The following is a 20,455-nucleotide window of genomic DNA, read 5'->3' as shown; positions in this document are numbered from 1 at the left end:
GTCATCATCCCACAGAAATGGACTCTTTGGTCCATCTCATCCCTGCCAATCAAGTTTCCCAAACTCAACTAGTTCCATCTCCCTGCAGTTGACCCAACTGCCTCTAAACGTTTCTATTCATGTACTGATCCAAATGTTTTTACAATGTTGCAATTGTACCTGCATCCAACCCTTCCTCTGGCAGTTTGTTCCACAATAAGAACCAGCCTCTGTGTGAAAAAGTTGCCCCTCACGTCCTTTTTCAACTTTTCTCCTCTCACTTTAAAAATATGCTCCCTAGTTTTTGAGCTCGCTCAACCTTGGAAAAAAGACCTTTGCTATTCACCTAATCTATGCCTCTCATGATTTTATAATCCTCTATAAAGCCACCCCTCAACCTGCTATTCTCCAGCGATGAAAGTCCCAGCATATCCTGATAACTCAAACCCTCCAACCCCAGCAACATCCTGGTAAATCTTCTCTGAACCCTCTCCAATTTAATAATATTTTTCCTATAGCAAGGCAACCTATTAGCAGTGCACCGTTGACGTCACCTTCCATCACTTTGCTGATGATCAAGAGTAGACTGTTGGAGCAGTAACTGGCCAGGTTGGATTTGTCCTGCTTACTATGTACAGGATGCACTTGGACAATTTTCCACATTGTCAGGTAGATACTGGTGTTGTACCTGACCAGAAACTTGGCTTGGGGAACGGCAAGTTCTGCAGCACAGGTGTTCATTACTATTGTTGGACTGATGTCAAGGCCCACATCCTTTGCAGTATGCTGTGCCTCCACCACTTCTTATTAACACATGAAGAGAATCAAACTGGGCTGAACATTATCATCTCTGATACTAGGGGCCTTTGCATGAGGCTGAGATGGATCATCCACTCAGTATTTCAGGATGATGTGCTATGTTCTCCAACATTGAGGATGGGGATATTTGGGGAGCCTCCTCCTCCAGTGAGTTGTTTAATTGTCCACCACCATACACAACTGGATGTGGCAGGGTTGCAGAGGTTAGATCTGATCTGTTGATTGTGAGAATTCTTAGCTCTGTCTATCGCTTGCTGCTTATGCTGTTTGGCACCTCATTTCCAGTTGTACCTGGTGCCGCTCCTGACATGCCCTCCTGCACTCTCCACTGAACCAGGGCTGATCCCCTAGCTTAGTGATAGTAAGAACTGCCAATGCTGGAGTCAGAGATAACACAGTGTGGAGCTGGAGGGTCACAGCAGGTCGGGCAGCATCAGAGGTGCAAGAAAGCTATTTCTGAAAGAGGGTCCTGACCCAAAACATCAGCTTTCCTGTGCTTCTGATGCTGCCTGACCTGCTGTGTTCCTCCAGCTCCACACTGTGTTATATACATGATCCCCCAGCTTGATGGTAACGGTTGAATAGGGAAATATGCTGGGCTGTGAGGTTGCAGATAGTGCTGTTGTTTATGGCTCACAACACCTCATTGACGTCTAGTCTTGAGTTGATAATGTGTTCTTGTTTTAGCATGGTGATAGTGTCACACAACGTGATGGAGGTTATTCTCAATGTGAAGGCAGGACTTTGTCTCCATGCGGACAGTGCGGTGGTCACTCTTACCGATACTGTCACAGGCAGATACATCTGCAGATGGCAGATTGCTCAGGATGATGTCGTCTGTTCTCTCCTGTTGTTGGTTCCCTCACTGCTCTCTCAATCTTTAGGGCCCAAACAACTCAACCATTCGTGGCTGATGAGCCACTCTTGCCGCTCACACTTAAATCTCCCGCCTAAAGTACAGCCTGTGCACTGCCACCGCAGTGATTCTTCCCAGAGTTGTTCAAGGAGGGAGAATCATACATAGTAATTTCCTTTCCCATGTTTGACCTGACACTTTAAGACATCATAGGGTCCAGAGTCACTGTTGAGGATTCTTCAGGCAACTCCTTCCTGACCAACACCACTTCTGCTGACATTGCCCTGCCTGTTGTTCTATTCGCTGGTTTTGCAGCTCATTAAGTCCCAGCACCATCATCAAGTTACTCGAAATATTAAACAAATCTTCTAATCGTGCATAGATCCTTTCTTCTCTTCCCATGGTGAAACTGAGGCTCCTTATTTTCATGGCTTATTCACTTATCTCTGTTGTACACAAGGCTTTATAAGGATAACTGTCATACAGTCTACTATCGTTTGAAGAAAGTACGACAGAAAATTCTGAATCTAGTCAGCAGGTCTGGTGTCAAATACAGAGAACATAACAAAGAAAGGTTTGCATCCTTTTCCCCAGATCTGAATTTTTAAACTGTCTATAGATGCTGAATATTTCTGCCATACTCTGTCTTTATTTCATATTTCGAGCATTCAAAGTGTTGTATATTACAGTTCGAAGAACGACTTTGCTCGCTTAGGCTACCAACCACTGGTATGGTTTCGAGAATTCTTTCAAGTTAATGGTTAACACGCCAGCTTCTCAAACTCAGGGCAGATCCTTGTCGACGTGACCACAAACGGTTAAATCGAGGTTGGCTTTTTTTTCGCAACCACCCCCAGATTGCAATCAAATAACTGATGGGAAAATACAACAGCAGTCATTAGCAACCAATCCACCCTCCCTTACCCTCCACATCAAAGACACAAGGTGACGAGATAAATGAAAGATGGTTTGAAATGAACTCACCGTCTCCGTCAAACGCTGGCTGGGTTTCAGCAGTTGGTGTCGGCTTTGACACGTCTTCTGAATTTAGCGTTAGAAAGAATTGAAAAGAAACTACCATTATTGAGGTAAATACTATCTACTCTCCAGCAGTATTGAATGATGGGATTTGCACATGGCCCGGCCACTTAATGAACACAAAGTGGAAAGTAAAAGGAAGAAAGACAGCTCGCAGCGTGCAGAGAGTCAGGACAGAGAAGCACCTCGGAAAAGACATGCAGAACAAAACGAAACACTCACCTCCACTTACTCATGACTGTAGTTACATGGAAGCAAACACAGAACATGCAATATCCAGAAGAGATTAAAAGTACATGAAAACAACACCTCACCATGTCATTGCTAATGTGGAGTCAAAACTCACACCCCACCAAAAAAAAATTGAGACTGCCACTGCGAGGGCACATAAGAATTTGAAGGAAATACATTTTGACATATCATAACTATTTCTGTTTCTATCACCAAAAATATTTGTAACGCATACAAACACTTCTGAATATTTTCTTTGGGACAGAATTCTGAAGAACATCTTTCATCCTGTTGACCATTCTCGGTTTTGAGAGTTGTTAAAATGTATCGGCTCCTTCGGGGCGATGGTTTCATTCTCGTGGATTTGGCCAGTGACGATGCCTTCAGTTAAAAGTTACTTTAATGATCTATTTATTGTCTTCATTGGGTGCAGTGATAATTTAGCATACAATGGTTAATCCAGTTGCTCTTTTCCAAGAGGATGTATAAGACCTATACATGGTGCATTCTTGGGGTCTATTAACCAGGGTAATCCCCCAGTCAGGAGACACCTAGGAGTCACTCGTCTTTGGGTGTTGGGAGGGAAATACCATACACAGCTTTCCATATATCGGGCTGCTGAGAGGAAAATTCAGATGGCCAAATCAAAGGCTTCCATTCATTTCTGTTCAATTTAGGTGTATTAATACTAAAAGTATTGGAGATGGTGGGAAGGAACACTGTTTATCTATCCAGGGTAGATGGATGCAGAAGGTCATTTGATGAAAGTTCTGGAAAAGTATTTAACCAGAGCTGTTGACTCTGATTGAGCAGTTTGCCTGACGAGGAAAGGCTAAATAAGCCAGCCCTATATCCTCTGGGTAAAAACCAAAAGAACTGCGGAATCTGTAAATCAGGATCAAAAGCAAAGTTGCTGGAAAAGCTCAGCAGGCCTGGCAGCCCCTGTGAAGGAGAAAACAGAGTTAACGTTTCAGGCCTGGTGACACTTCCTCAGAACAACAGCGAAAACGTCCACCATCTTTAAGGCACTCGTCAGTAGTATGGTGGAATGCTCTCCACTTCTGTGGATGAGTGCAATTCCAACAACACTCAAGAAGCTCAACACCATCTAGGACAAAGGAGCCGATGAGTCACACTCCATAAGCCAACTGCAACATCTACTCCCTTCAGCACCATAATTGCAGCAGTGTGTATCATCCAAAAAATGCACTGTGACAACACACTAATCTCCATTGACAGCACCTTCCAAATCCATGAACTCTACCACCTAGGAGGACAAAAGTAGCAGATGTATGGTAGCACCACCTCCTGCAAGGTCGCCTCCAATCCACACACCGTCCTGACTTGTAACTACAGTCTTCCATCCTTTACTGGAGGTGGGTCAAAATCCTGTGACTGTCTTCCCGACAGTACAATGGGTGTACCTACATCCGATGGAATAGCGTGGTTCAATACAGTGGCTGACTGCCACCTCAAGGAAAATTAGAGACGGGCAACAAATACTGGCCCAGCCAGTGATACCTACAACTTGTGAAAGGAATGAAAACAAGAACACGACAAGGGAAGGGTGTCCATGTGGGTGGATTTTGGAGCAAGGGCTAGATCACGGTCAGCTGAGTGATCTTTCAGATGATGTTGAGTGCCAACGTGAGGGATGGGTGTGCAAATGCTGAACTAAAACATCACAGCAAGATTAGAACCAGGGTGGCAAGAGTTGAGGGGAGACCATAGGGCAAAAGCAAAAGGGGAAAATAATATCGAGCAGTTGTTTTATAAAAGGCAACTGCCAAACAAACCAGGAATGGGCAACAAATAGTGCCTTGCCAGCAAGGCCCACATCCAATGGAAAAAAGTTTAAATGGTTGAAACATGAAGTGTCACTTGATTGAGGATTCAATATGATGGAGTCTCCCGACTGGCAGTGGGAGTGAAAGGGCAGCTTATTCCATCCCTTCCCGTTTTTATTGACTTCAATGAGATTGTGTGTTAGTAGAGATATCGTTTGAGTTCTGTATCATGGATGTTGCCACTCTGATTTTGTCCACCAAAGCTCTGGGATTCGCTCGGCATGATGAGTTTCTCACATCCTTTGAAAGTCTGGCCCCTTCCCAATATGTTGATCGCTATGTCAACAGTCGGCCAGGGCTAACATTCCTATTCCTGCCCTATTCGTGGCTGGGACCTGAGGGGAAGTTTGCATGGGCCATTCAGAATACGAAGGAGTCCTGAGTGACCCAGTTACCACGCACAACCCAGAGGATGCTCATCTTCAAACCCACAGTATCCAACTCATTTATCATTATCTTGTCTCTTACCCCTCTTGAAAACTGTTAAGATGCATTGACTCATATCGTTCAGCAGAGGTGCCTGCTGAATGAAATGCTTATGGAAGTGTCAATTCTGAAGATATTCCTATATGGAATTGTTTTACTTAGTTAAATTGATTTGCCTTAATCAGGTGTATGATAGTCTATGATAGAAGAGATATTGACTTGGTAACTAACTGTACCGTAGTAAGGTTGGAGGTCTTGGAAGGAATATGTTACCCATGCAGGTGGAAGCAAGTTTGACACAAATTTGACTTTGGCAATGATAGACATGGATTGGAAGACCCTATCACCCTGATGGTAGGAAAGTGGACTTTATGCTGGCTACACAAACACAGTGTTAATGTCTGGGGTGCTCATCCTACGCAGGGAGTGAAACTTGACAGAGTAGACAGTTACGTTTGTATGAGCGAGACCCAAAGTTCCTCCTAAGAATTGTTACAGCAAGACAGCCTGATTCCAATCCAGGAATCAAGCATAAAGCAAATGGGTAACAAAAACTGAAAGAACTGCAGATGCTGTAAATCAGGAACAGAAACAGAAAAGCTCAGCAGGTCTGGCAGCATCTGTGAGCAGAAAATCACAGTTAACGTTTTGAAGGAAGGGTGCTGCTGGGGAAGGGTCACCGGACCGAAACGTTAACTCTGGTTTTCTCTGCACCGACGCTGCCAGACCTGCTGAGCTTTTCCAGCAACTTCTGCTTTTGTTCCTAAAGCAAATGGGTACGGCATGCTGGGTAAAAAGATGGTATCGTGTGACCAATGCAGAATTGGAAGCTGAACTCTCCGTTTTAGTTTTAGACACCTCTAGTCGGGCAAAACAGAAAGAGGAGGATGTTCAGGTGACCAGGAAGGATTTGATTAAGAAGGTCATTTTCTAAAAGATAGTTGCAAGAATATTTTGAAGTTGTGTTCTTTAATGACCAAGCTCATTCACTGCATTGTGTTTTTTTTTACAAAAGGAATTTAACACCCAACAAAAATAATGTTTTGAGTTTACATTTTTACAGCGACTTTCTTTTTAAAAATGAGGGGTGCCACTGACCTAGTTACAGAGCCTCTGTCGCCTTGGCAACGGTGACCCTTTCTTTTGTGGAAGCTCGTAGGCTTCAAGAACAAGTTATGTTAGAAACTAGCAACCTCAGTGAGACGCAGGAGTTCAAACTGCAGGTTAAAACATATTAGGAAACAGGGCGACTCAGCTAAACATGCCATTATCAACACATCAACCGCAGTGAGTCGAGCAATGATTTGTGTTAGGAGGCACATGTCCATGAGCTAAAGTAAAGCAGATTCACAGACAAAAAGTGAAAGGTCAGAAATCTCCGTGTACAAATCAGAGAGAACAGGCAACTTAAAACACATAAAATACTCCGAGGGCACTTCGACAATCATTTCCATGTTCAACAAATGCTTTCGCCCGATTACACGCAATAAAAAAGACAATAGGGAGTGTAAAAAGGGTCGGAAAATTGGGGTCCGTTACCAGTGCACACTATCTCACAAAGAGAGACTTTCCATTTTACTGAAAGCAAACTCTATTTTAGAATGTAGAATCATACTTTTATGGCACGGCTGAGTGAATCCAGATCTTAAGAAACGTGCTGTTGGCTGCCAAGCTGCTAAGGGAAACGTAGCACTCAGAAGGTTAAAAAACACAAGTCCTACAAGCCCATTTACACAAAAAGTAAAGCAGGCAGTAACTCTTGTTTAGCATCTCACTCGTCAATTTCTCTTCCCCTTCCGGCATTCACAGGATGTCAAACAAATACCGATCAGCAACTCGACATAACATGAGCCCAGAGTCAGAAATCTCCAAGCACAGCCCAAACATGTTGGCTCAAAACATATCATGTTAATGGTAATGGTTGTGCACTGAGTACCTGGGCTAGGAAAGAGTGTGACGGGAATGTTGTTGAGTTTTCTAGTCATGGTGGCCTTTCAGAAGCTGCAAGGGGAATATGAGTCAGTGTTGGGTGAGCACCATTTTTGAACACCAAAATTCTCCACAGACGAACAAACTATGGACAAGCAAGGCTCGTATCAGCTGTGATGCTTACAACAATGATCCCAGGGATGAGGGTCATGTGAAGAGCGGCTGACGACCCTGGGTCTGTACTCAATGCAGTGTCAAAAGATTAGGATGGATCTCATTGAAACTTACAGAATACTAACAGGCCTAGAGAAAGATCAGACATGTAGAAGATCTTTCTACTAGTTTAGGGGCCAAAGGCACAATCTCAGAGTGAGAGGACAACCCTTTAGAACTGAGATGAGGAGAGATTTCTTCAGCCAGAGGGTGGTGAATCTGTGGAACTCGCTGTAACAGAAGCCTGTAGAGGCCCAAGTCATTGAATGTATTTAAGGCAGAGATAGATAGGTTCTTAATTAGTAAGAGGATCAAAGGTTTCAGAGAGAAGGCAGGAAAAGAGGGTTGAGAAACATATCATCCATGATCTAAGGCAGAGTAGACTCAATGGGCCTAATGGCCTGTTTCTTTCCTCTATATTATTGCCTCACAATGCCTAAAATACAGCTGTCTTGGGAACAAGACTGTGCTGGCTTTAGAATGTTCACAGTTTGGGGATTACCATTGCCCAACGAACCGAAATATTGTGTGAACCAACTAAAGATTCCTGGCTGTGTTCGAACCCACCGGATTTGAATGATTCAGATCATAAAAGGCACGGTCCAGAACAGCCGCTGAACCCTGGTACTTGAGGCACACGTTATTTGGTGTAATCACATACAAACAGACAGGCTAAACTCTATACGAGTTGAGCAGTGCCCACAGAGGGAATTTAGGCTGTACCTGTACAAGGAATGGTCGTTTCGCTGAATACCAGAGGATTGCTGGTGTCTGAAGAATAACACCCTTCAGGAGAAGAGGATAGGCAATTGATGGCCGAATAAGCAAACAAACTGAAGTCCGATGTCTGCCTTTCCCTCTTGCCTGTTCCTGTACCTGACTATAAAGAGATGGTCAGTTGAACAAGAGCCATCCAATGTTCCACGCTTCAAATGAATAGGGCCTGCAGGGGGCCATCTCTGCATTTGAATGGGCCATGGCAATTGTAGGTTGGCACCACAATACTCAATGTAGTTCTTGTACGTGCTTCAACAAAGTCATTGGTACTACACTGCCTCCTGTGACGTCTCAAATTGGTCAATAATGTTACCTTGAGACAGTGAAGGCCCCACAACAGCTGGGAGAAACGGGGCCTCCGCAGTGGAGAGGAAAGACTAGGCCCATAACTGAGAGATCCAAGCTGATTTAAATGAAATCTGAGAACCCAGAGTTCTTGTCCGTGTGCGACCAATGGCACTATCAGTGGCCTGCCCTTCCCCTCACTTGTGACCCTCAGTGAATCCGCTGCTTCATAAGACTGAGTCTGTCCAATGTCGGCTTCTCAAGAGTAGCAATGCAGTTGTCTCCTCTCTCTATGCCTAGCGGAAAAAAAAGCAGGGAAAAGTCGGGCTCATGAAGGAATGGCTTTGAAAGGAAGCTTAACATTTCCTTCCTGTACCTGAAGGGGAATAGTCTAGCCTTCAGTAGAGAATTGATGGGCAGCATGTTTGCAACGGGAAGCTCAGTAAGTAGGCACAAGCCCAGCCACTTCTGTGTCAGACCATTCAGGACAGCAGCCCTCAGACACGACCACGGGTCAAAGTTTAGCTTCAATCATGGCCTTCAAAGCATCAACTTCTGGATTTCAGTGTTCCAATTCCCTCAGTGTCTAAACGACAACATAGGGAAACAGGGCCAGGCCATTTGGTTGCTTTGAGTCTGCAACCTCACTTGAAGAAGTTTTAAAGCCTCCTGTTCCTCGCCACCTAATGTCAGGTGGGAGAACTGAAAGAGAGGAGACAGCACTCGGTGCACTCTGCTCAATGATAAAGGAGCATTGTTAACAGCATGGCACTCATGCAATCAGTCATGTCAGGGGTTATCAGTTTGGCTCAGCACTTCCCACCGGGCAGATGGATGAGGGCTGACATACTAGTGACTGTGGGTTGACCCCAGTCAAATGTGAGAGCACAGAATTTCACAGGGAAGTGCTTGAAAAGCAATCCACAAAAGAGTTCCGCTGTGGTTTTATTAATCCTGCAATGCCTAACTGAACGTAGTCCCAGAGAAAGGAGGTGCTCTGACTTCATGGGATGGTATCTCCTCCGAAGTCAATGGAAGATTGTAAAGAGGCCTGCCAACAATTGTTCCCCTCAATGAGCAATGAGTAGATACCTAGTATTTGAGCATCAGCTTACACTGTGTGCTTTATTACATTAAATTCTAGCAGGCCGGTTAGGCGATATACTTTACTAGATTTTTGTTTCAGTCAGGTCATGCGATGTAGAAAACAATTGTTCATCAACCATATTTACATCTGCAGAGGTGAGAAATGTCAAGTTTAAAAGAGATAGTTTATTTAAAACAAATGACTGCATAAGGCGGCTGCATTGGTGTTGACAGAATATGATCTGACTCCTTTGGAAAGCCACCAGATGTCAAGCTGACTGTTCATAATAGCCAAGGAAACACACATGGGTGAAAACAATGTGCACTCTGTTTTGGTAGCGAAAGGAATCAATTTTATTCTTGGTTAGCTCTTAACCGATCTGTTTCAATTTTTGTAAAAGCAAAAATCAACGTTGCTTGTGTGTTATATTTACATATTAAGGTGAATCTTTCAGGAATGTAGGCCATACAGAATTCAGTAACTTCTCTTTTTTTAAAGCAGCACCTGTTTATATTTGGTGTCCTGAATGAATATTCTCCTCAATATTAACTCTACTCAACTCTAACTTTATGGATGCTGTCACACCCAGATTTCTGTCAACTCTCAACGTTTGTTTCCCTTCAAGGCTCTGCATCGTGTACATGAGGAGTGTTTAGTAAGTCAGCGCTGGTTGTGACACCTAAACAATCTTATCCAGGATGGTAGGAAGTCACAGGAGCCTGAGGTTGGATCCTTCAGGAGAGAAGGAGAAGCAGCCAGAGATCACTATTCAATGATTCCCGTTGAAGTTTACTTCAATTAAGGGGCTGAGGGCAATTTTGAAAATATTAAATCATGAATAAAATTCGACGTCGACCAACAAGTGGTCCAGGAATGACAACAACAAATAAAAAGTCCTAATGAGTTGGAAACTCAGTGAGAAGTGCTTATAGCTCTTTGGCTGGATATGTTGCACGACAAAAAGTGGCTTGTACAGTAAACGTTTCTGCCAAATTTCTCTCACTACAGTATTTATTTTGTTTTCCTCTGCTTGCAGTCAGAGTCCAGAGAGCTAATTAATAAGCAAAGACGTAAGGAAGAAGTAAAAGCAAACGTTCCCTCCTTCTCCTCTGCAGGTGCAGTTAGATAAAGCAGCACTGTCTCAATGACGATAGCTCCCACCACTCTACCCCCCACAAACCCAAATCCCAGTGTAAAGCTATGTGATTGTGCCAGTCCGCATCCTACACACGCAGCTGGGGGACACTCCAGCTCCCAATGATCAAAATTCAAAGCCCCTTTTTCTGCCTTTCAGATCTGATTGACAAATTCGCTGTGAGGAGCAGAGAGAAAAAAATGTTTAAATGTGAACAATGTTGATCGTCACCCCTATTATTGCTGACTTTTCAGAGCTAGTGTTTTGAAAAGCACACAAGAGAGGCGGATGGTGGTGCAGTCGGGCGGGGGGGGGGGAGGGAGGTGGAAGTCAACAGCGGCTTTAGATGGCAACAGTCAATAGCAGAGTTAATTGTCTGAGGTGCACAATGCATTGATTCTTAAGACACAACAAAGAACGCCACCCCCCCCCCCCCCGCCCCGGTCTCTGCATTGCCTCTGTGCGATGTGTAATACCGCTCAAACAGACCATCTCAGCCTTATCACTGCCTAGCCTCTTGCCGTCAAGGGCTGTAATGTGGATGCAGGATTGTCAAGACAGTCTATTATACAATGAAGCTCCGACTGAGTAAATAGGCATAAACTGGTGGAAGAGTCACTAACCAGGCGACGTCAATTTTAATTAATTGTTGAAAGTACCTTGCATGGAGCAAGTTGCATCACAGAACCTGGAAGGATGGGTAGAAGCAGATTTAATTGTAACTCCATCAGAGAATCCCCACAGTTTAGCAGCAGGCCATTCGGCCCATGGAGTCCGCACCGACCCTCTAAAGAGGATCCCACCCAATAACCTGCATTTCCCATCGCCAACCCACCTTGCCTGCACATTATTGGACTGTGGGAGGAAACCAGAGCAAACCCACACAGACACGGGGAGAGCATGCAGACTCCACACACACAGTCGCCCGAGGGTGGAATCGAACTCAGGTCCCTGATGCTGTGAGGCAGCAGTGCTGGCCACTGAGCCACCACGCCAACCCTTCAAGGGGGCATCCAATCAATGCTTATAAAGGAAAAAAATGCAAGGCTGAGGAGCTAGCAGAAGAAGTAGGACTGTTGTCCAGCACAGGCACAATGGACTGAATGGTCTGCTTTGGTGCTGTATGATTCAATGGCAGCAGCATGTGGCATTAACTCTAATGTCTCCCTTCATAAAGTGACACTGTCCTGAAGCAGTTAGTGAGGTTCGTGTTAGAGAAGGTGCAGCAGTAAGTGATTGTCCTGTTACCTCCACTCAATATCAGAGCTTTAACTGTTCCATCATCAGATACTTGTTTGTCTGTGAGAAGCACTTTCTATGAGATTTCCAGCACTTGCATGTCTTTTGTTTTCAAATTTCCAACTGGACGCTTACCAGCTTGTAACCTTTTTTTTAAACATTCGCTCCTTGTTATAGACAACATGGAGACAGTCGAATGGATCCAACAGGTCTGTGCTGGCATTTATAGTCCACATGAGCCAGAGGGGGAGAAAAGTGAAAAACCAACAAAACATGGATTGGTCCAAACTGGAATTCCATATAAAGGGATACCAGATGAGTTCGGACCAGTTCTATCATTTCCATGCTCCGTTGGCTTTCCACAGTACATATTAGCATATGCTTCTCTTTGTGTTGTCCTTGTATATTATTCTTGTTTCCCGCCAATCTCTGCAGACTTGCGAAGCTCCTTTCCACACCCCTCCCCCACCCCTATACATCACTCCACCAAGGGGTTTGGAGCAATGGGGGTGGGACTCCATTCACCTCCCAAGATTAAGCGTGCTTCCATTAGGAACATATTTGCTAACTGAAGAAGAGCCCAATGCAGAAAAGACTTGAACAGATTTTACACAAACTAAAGATAGTGTGAGTTGGTAATGTAAAGCAGGTGTGATAAGGTTCAGGCTTATGTCACCCTAGGGTATTTATTTCCGTTTCCCAGCCCTGATGGCATCAAACCAAGCCATTTTCTTAAGGAAAAGGAGAATGGAGATGAACCATCTGTAGTTTTTTTTTAATTTAGTCACAGGATGAAGGTGTTGTTGGCTTGAACAACATTTATTGCCCATCCCAGAGGATAGTTAAGAATCAACCACATTGCTGTGGGTCTGTACTCTGGTGAAGGAGAGCAGATTCCTTCCCTAAAGGAAGGGCATTAGTGAACCTGGTGGGTTTTTCCCCCAGTAATAGACATTGGATTTATGGTCATCATCAGAGTCTTAATTCCAGATTTGTATTGAATTCAAATCCCACCATCTGCCATGGCAGGATTTGAACCTGGGTCCCTGAAGTAACAGTCTGCAATAGTACCACTGGGCCATTACCTTCCCCAGGCAAGTGCAGAGGAATGTCTTGCACAGACTGGAACGCACAAGTTCTGGAAGGTCACCTAACTGCCCCACAGTGAGCTCAGGATTGTACGGCTTGTGGGTGCCCAGAAGCCACCACCCCATTCCCCACCCACCGTTCTAGAACCATCCATCCTGTCAGCTCAATTACAGGCATTGCCAGTTTTCCTCGGAGAGAAGAAAGCCTTGAGGAGATCCGATACAGGTTTTGAAAATCACGAGCAGGCTGGGTCAAATAGACAAGGAGAAACTATCCCTGCCTATAAAAGGATCAAGAATGAGAGAGCAAGGATTTAAAAAGCGACCTCAAAAGAAGCAAGTCTGAGGTGAGAAGAAACTTTTTCACTCAGCATGAAGTCAGGGTAGGGGAAGGTGCAGCCTGGAAATGCAGTGGAGGCCAGTTCAATTGAGGGATTCAGGACAGCGTTGGATGACTGTGTGTAGAAATAATGTGCAAGGCTACAGAGATAAAGCTGGAGATTGGCACCAGGTAACAATACCCATTCAATGGGCTGGTGCAGGCACAATGGGCCAAATGGCCTCCTACTACATAATACCACCCTGGTGACCCCTATATTTCAGTGACTGATCCTATCATAGCCCACCAGGCTGTCAATCCCCCTGCCAATCATTCTGTTGCGCGAGAGAAGTATAGCGAGGGAGAGACAACGAAAGACCTGACTTCCAAAGCAACTGAGTCTGAAGTGGGACGCAGTATGAGGAGGAAGCTCAGCAGCAGAGAAGCGGCAATGTGTTTTCTTGCAAATGAGAGAACAAATAGAACATTCATTCAGCTGTTCGGCGAATCAAAATAATTCTTTGCTCTTTACATCCTGCTGCTTACTCAATCGTTAGATTTGTTGCATTTATTCCAACATAACAACTCTATTAAATCATTGTAAACACAGAAAAACCCATTCCCTTCTCCATCTCCGAGCACTATATTCCAAATGCATAAAGCACGTTATAGTAAATAGACTCAGAGTTCTCTTTTTCAAACATGGGATAAATCAGCAAGTGAGATTAAAAGTGAAGGTAATGAGATTTAGCGTTTCACTGCAAAACTAAGTACCAGAGGAAGGATCGCTGATAAAGCTCTACATGAAAAAATACACCAATTAAGTTGTGCCTTGCTGGATGAGACTGAGGTATTGCTGGCTGGAAGCTAAATGCTTCAGCAATTGGCTGCGAGCCAGGCGTTTGCTAAGCTCAGAGTCCCGGGGATGCCTGTCAGTCATTTTCCCTTCTCCTGGCCTTGAGTGGGAGGGGACAGCATTTTTAAATGTCGACTAAGCGCCAATCGCAAGAGGTGCAAGAAATGTAAACCAGGTGGAGAAAAATACATGCTGAGGGTGTACCTCACCAAGTTTACAGTTACCTTGCTGGTGCGAGGTTAGGGGGGAAAGTGAGTCAGAGATTTGGAGGGAACTCCTGGGTCCAAATAAACCTCTGTCCTCTGAAACTACGAGGCGCTGCGCATTGGCAGTGAAAGGCGAGGTTGGCAGAGAAATGCCTTGAGACAGGGCAGAGAACGCAGTCAAAAAGGTTAAAAGCTGACCACACCGGACCACAGCCTCCTGGAATGCTTGCACATTTGAGAGCTGTGTTTGGAAAGTGAAATAGTTACTTCGATAGTTCGTACTGCACCGCTGTGGAGGCAGCTCAAAGTGGAGATCGAGGTCACAACAAAGTCATTCAATCTGTTGCTCCTACACTGCTTCTTTGAAAGAACTTTCCTACTAGTTCCTGCTACCCTTCTCCTTCCCGATGTTATTTCATGCCCTTTGGAAAGGTACTGTTGAATCTCATTCCGCCATCTCTTCTGCCAGTACCTTCCAGAATATAACAACTAGCTGAATATTTTTTATGCATTTTTTTCTTCATGATTGTGAGCCTTGCTGGCTGGATCTCTACTTGTTTACTTCTCTGATTGCTGGCGGGATTTTGACACAGCGACGCTGAGGGAACAGTGATTATTGTCTCAGATAGGGTGCACTGCATCCACACCATAGATTAGATTAGATTCCCTACAGTGTATATTCCCGAGTCGGGATGGTGTCAGGTTTGGAGGGGAATCTGCAGGTTATGGTGTTCCCGTGCATCTTCTGCCAATGTCGTTCAAGGGGTGTGGGTTTGGAGGGAGCCACCAGGAGGAGGCTTGATGATTTGCTGCAGTATGCTTTGCAGGTGATAACCACTGTTGCCACTGTGACTGCGGTTTGGGGGGGGGGGGGTGGTGAGACAATGCATGTCGAAGATGGTGGGTGGGGCTCCGACGAAGTGACCTGCTCGCACGGGGTCACACTTCCAAGTGTTGTTGGAGCTGCACTCATTCAGGCAAGTGAGAATATTCCATTGCATTCCTGAGCCTGGTTGACGAGGGATTAACTTTTGGGGGTCGGGGGGGGGGGGAGGGGGAAGAATTTACTCCGTGCAGAGTTCCCAGCCTCTGCTCTGCACCCGTAACTGCAGTTTTTAGAGGGCTTGCCCAGTTTACTTTTTTTGGGGGGGAAACGTTGGTCATGCCATGGAAAAGTAACTCCCTCCCTCGTTGGCGGGAAACAACCAGCTAATTGGTGACCATCCAGAGTCAGCAGCTGGGGATAGCGCCAGACTCAGTCCGGACCTCCTTCGCACTCAAGAGGCGGTTTAAGGCACCTCACAGTCTCACTGATCGGGCCAGTGGTCTTTACGAGTTAGTCTATATCCTGCAGGGAGTGGAGAAAACTAGGAAGGCGGGGGGGGGGGGAGGAATACAACATCTGAGGCTTCCTGGCATTCTCTGCTCCATGCCTGATTTTGGCATAATTTGCTTTTCTGCTGTTTTGGGAACGGGCGGAGATTATTGACAAATGTTTTAAAAACCTGGCAGTGAGTCGGGGAGAGAAAAGTATCCTGCGTTGCTAAAACGCTGCTGCCTGATGCTTTTGTTCTCACCTCCGTGCACCCACTTTTTGAATGAGATGTTACTTTCGGAGCATAAGGAGATTGTCAACAGACATGGAAATGCGTGCCAGGAGCAATGCTCTGTAAAAGGGGACCAACAATGGGTAAAAATAAATACTATTTAAAGGGTGGCAGTTACAGTGGTAAGTTTTAAATGCAACTCTTAAGTGCCATGGGAAAGGAACACGATCACAGGGTCACGGAGAAAGGACAGGGAGGTGGAACTAACTGGATGGCTCTTTCAAGGTGCAGGCATGAGCATGATGGGCTGAATGGCTGCATTCTGACCTGTAAGATTACAAATCGACAATTTTCAGCAAATGTGCGCAGAAACGAAACAGTCCAAATCTGAAAATGGCGAGTGACCAACAAAACCACTTGGGGCTACAGTTTTAATGAATCTGCTTCCTCAGGCTGTAATGAGAGGGCAGAAATTTAAAGCAATGACCGAAAGAACTAGGGGAGGGGAGGTAAGGATAAGAAAATGAAACAGAGGATTGATTAGAACGTGGAATTTTCTGCCAGAAGCAACTGATTGAAGCAGAATCCATCAATAATGGAAAGGCTGCAGCTGGCCCGGAAGGATTCAGGAACAGTTACATGCACAGTGTCTGCTCACCGCTCGGCTCCCTATGCATATGTTCCCGGAGCCTTTCTAATTGGTGGCAGAAGAATGGATCTGGTTTCGAATATTTGGAGTTAGTGCCTCAGTAGATTTTAAATCTACTCCAGTGAGTTCCACAAATTGACCCTGGTGATCATCGAAATGAAGGTCAAATGCCCAGTTGAGAGTAAGTCCAGTTGTTCAGGCTTTATGAAAGGAGTTTCTACATTACCTATTACTCAGTGCATAATAGGACGATAAATCCCAAGGTTCCCACATTGGACAATTATGTTAAAAATTTAATCGGATTTTCTTGATTTGTTTTTACTAAGATAAATGGCTTTTAAACCAAGTGCAACCAATCAATTCTCCACACCGTAAGTTGAGAATCTCTAATTATATATTTTTATTCTTTACTGAATTGGAAGAAGCATACTTTACACTTGCTCAACGTGAGGTCGGTTACATCGAAGAACTTGCAGTTGGTAAGGGCTGTGCATGATTAATTTGAGTTTTATCATTAGTATGTGTCAAACCAACTCGTTTATCTTAATACTGACACAAAGGGTCTGAAACTGAGAGTACAAAATGTGGGTTCCTCAGATACTGAAGCACAAAAGAACACAACCTCATCATGCTTTTCTTGTTTATCTTTACTCCCAGACTCCAGTTAAAAAGGTGAGAAGTCTAGCCTTTGTGCATTGGTATAATTGCTTGTTTCCTTAATCAATAAGGAAGTCTCAGTTGAATTGTGTTTGTGGGCTTAGAAGATGCCACCTGGAGACGATAATGAGATTCTACCGTGACCCCTCCGTCCCCATTGTACTGGCTGCTGATTACTTCCACTGCCCTTATTCCCAGTTCAGACTGCACAAAGCTATGTCCTATCTCTAGTCAAAAGGGTCAGATGGGGTTCGCAATCCCAACCTTTGCCCGTGCAAGTCTGAAGTTAGCTGAGAGGTACTGTGCACCGCGATTCAATTGTCTTCCCTGCCCAGTATCATGCGAGCCCCTGCTCAGTACTTTACCCAAGTGGCAATGCCAAGTTTAGAAGCACACCAGAGTGCAGAAGCAGGGCACAAGCTCACATCCTATTCCTCCCAGTGCCACTGCACCTGGCAGATGATCCCCACAGAACAGGAAAATAAAGTCCATACCGACAAAACCAAGGAGGTCATTATATTCAATTTTAAACATTCGCAGTGTCACCTCTAAGCATGCTATGGAAATCGATTCACTGGGAAAGAAAGACAAGGACACAATGGGCAAAATCCTGTTCGCATAGGTCAGTCATTACAAATTCATGACCGAGGCATTTATAAGTTATACTGGGGCAGTTGTACACTGTGTAAAGGAGAAACCTACAGGAATACAGCGTCATTAACTTCCTTACAATGACAGAGAGGCTACCAGTGAGGCTCTGTAACTAAACAGATGTACGAACCTTAAACACCAACAACCTGCAACCAAACAATAAAACCGATAATCTATTGAGCTACCATGCAATGCAACCTCACATTTTAAATGTTAAGAGAAAGGGATACAACTTGCCACCATCATAACCAATGGCATAAAAAGACCTTCTCCTCCTCCTCTCTCACTCAATGATCTAAAGGACCACAGGGATGGTTAAACATGCATTAAAACATGCACGAGAGAGAAGGCTGGATCGAGACGAGGAAAGTCAACTCACCCTTTCTGCCAGAACTGCTGGGGCCCGAGGGTTTATCAGTTACTGAACCTTCAAAATAAAGAAGATCACTATTTTACAGACCAAACACCCACAGTATTCAACAATAAGGGGCCATCAACATTGAATAGAGGCAGTGTTTAGAGGCGGAGAGAGTTCATACACTATCTTGGCATGTTTAGAAATGAAGTTTGCTTTTGCTTTGAAGGGAATCACTAAATTAAAAAAAAATTCTCTTGGCTCTTGAAATGACCCCACTGTAATACTTAAAGCAAAGGACTTTAAAACTATTGAGAGGAAATGTTTGGTGAGCTAAGGACACATGTTTTAAGGTCTTGCAGGATAATTCCAAGGCAGTAGATGTTCTATATGGACTGCCCTCACTCTTCTGCGGCTACAACAATGTTTAAATAGGGAGAGAGCCAATTGTTCATGAATGATAATTAATCATCGGTTAAAATCATTCATCATATACTGCTATTTCGTATTCGTCACCAATTTCCACCAGCTCAGGATCTGTCTTCTTTTTCCACTCCTGCATTGATTCATTTCTCTCCCTCCCATTGTAAATCGCGCAGTGACCTTCCCCCTGCAGGGTCAAAGGTAAACATTCCATCACAGCTTCTCCCTAACTCTTTTGTTTTAACCATGTTGTCCAGCAAGTAGCCAACAAAAGGCAAGCCCAAGGGATTTCACCCCCATTCGCTGTCACTGTCTGGTGACTGACAGAAATAAATCAGGCTATGAGACAGACTCCTGGGATTCAATCTAATGTCCAAACAGCCGCCCACTATAGATTAAAACATCTTTTTTCTGGACCCCTCATTACTGTCTCTTCTGCTGAATAGCAGCATCTGAAGAGTCGTCCTTCTTCTGATAGCCTGGTCACAGTGTTGTAAAATGGAGGAGGAGGCTCCCAGCTCAAAACCATCATCGAATCACAGAATCCCTACAAGTGTGGAAGTAGGTTGTTTGGCCCATCAAGTCCACACCAATCCTCCAAAGAGCATGCTAACCAGATCTACCCTACCCCATCCCCGTAACCCTGCATTTCTCATGGCTAACCCAACTAGCCTGCACGTCCCTAGACACTATGGGCAATTTCCCATGGCCAGTCCACTTAGCCTGCACATCTTTGGACTGTGGGAAGAAACCGGAGCACCCAGAGGAAACTCACACAGACACGGGGAGAATGTGCAAGCTTCACACAACTTCGCTGCGTACATTCTCGAACCTTTGCGGGATTTTTCGGTTCCCACACCCCCTTCATCTTCCTGTGGGACCTTCCTTTCATTAAGGAAGGGTCCCTGGTGCTGTGAAGCAGCAGTGCTAACCACTGAGTCACCATGCTGCCTGACCTTATAGAGGTTTATAAAATCATGAGGGGCATGGATAGGATGAATGGCCAAGGTCTTCTCCCTGCAGTAGCTGAGCCCAAAAGTGGAGGGCTTATGTTTAAGTTGAGAGGGGAAATATTTAAGAAGGTTCTAAGGGGCACCTTTTTCATGCAGCGGCTGGTGCATGTATGGAACGAGCTGCCAAAAGATGTAGTGAAGGCTGGTGCAATTACAACACTGAAAAAGCATCTGGATGGAGACATGAATAGGAAGGGTTTACAGGGATATGGGCAAAATACTGGCAAATGGGACTAGCTTAATTTAGTTTATCTGGTTAGTATGGACAAGTTGGACCAAAGGGTCTGTTTCCGTGCTGTACAACTCTATGAGTCAATAAATAGGTGGGCTCCAGCAACAGTGGTCTTCCGGTGTGACTCTAGAGTGAGCACATCTGAGGCAGCTCACAAATGAAACGTTCATTCTTGCTTGAATAGCAAATAATTACAAAACACTCCAGCAAATGCACGGTACCTGAACACACAGGTGTTTGATTCTTAACCGAAGATCCACTCACGGGTTTCCCATCTGAAGTAACACACCAACAGTATCCTGTGAACGTATGACACTGCACCTGTCCAGCGAAAGGTGGGAAAAAATGGTTCATTTAGTTACTGCATCAACAGGTCTGTACTTTGATCTCTTTGCGCGCATAGAGGGGGAAAGAAGTAGGCCACTCGGAACATCTAGTCTGTTCCACCTTTCAATTAGATCATGGTTGATCTGATTACCCCTCAACTCCACTTGCCTGCCTTTTCCCTGTAACCTTAATTCCCTTACTGATTAAAAATCTAACTCGACCTTGAGTACACTTAATGACGCAGCCTCCATTGCCTTCTGTGGTGAAGAAT

At 44.7% G+C, this 20,455-nt stretch overlaps 1 protein-coding gene across 6 annotated transcripts in view; it reads right to left on the bottom strand.

Moving 5' to 3' along the window:
- The window catches only part of smoc1 (SPARC related modular calcium binding 1), a 226,136-nt gene that overhangs the window by 165,636 nt on the left and 40,045 nt on the right, over window positions 1-20,455 (bottom strand). For 2 of the 6 annotated variants that reach the window (XM_059649277.1, XM_048538238.1), the window contains exons 4-6: window positions 20,079-20,178; window positions 18,214-18,261; window positions 2,639-2,695 (exon numbers count right to left, since the gene is read on the bottom strand). In XM_059649277.1, the coding sequence (XP_059505260.1) occupies window positions 2,639-2,695; window positions 18,214-18,261; window positions 20,079-20,178 (205 nt within the window). Of the gene's footprint in view, window positions 1-2,638; window positions 2,729-18,213; window positions 18,262-20,078; window positions 20,179-20,455 lie in introns of all 6 variants that reach the window. The other 4 variants (XM_059649279.1, XM_059649281.1, XM_059649276.1 and 1 more) reach the window with 3 other exon arrangements.

Source organism: Stegostoma tigrinum, chromosome 10, assembly GCF_030684315.1.
Source record: "Stegostoma tigrinum isolate sSteTig4 chromosome 10, sSteTig4.hap1, whole genome shotgun sequence".
NCBI classification, from domain to species: domain Eukaryota; kingdom Metazoa; phylum Chordata; class Chondrichthyes; order Orectolobiformes; family Stegostomatidae; genus Stegostoma; species Stegostoma tigrinum.
This window is presented reverse-complemented; position numbering and strand designations above follow the sequence as displayed.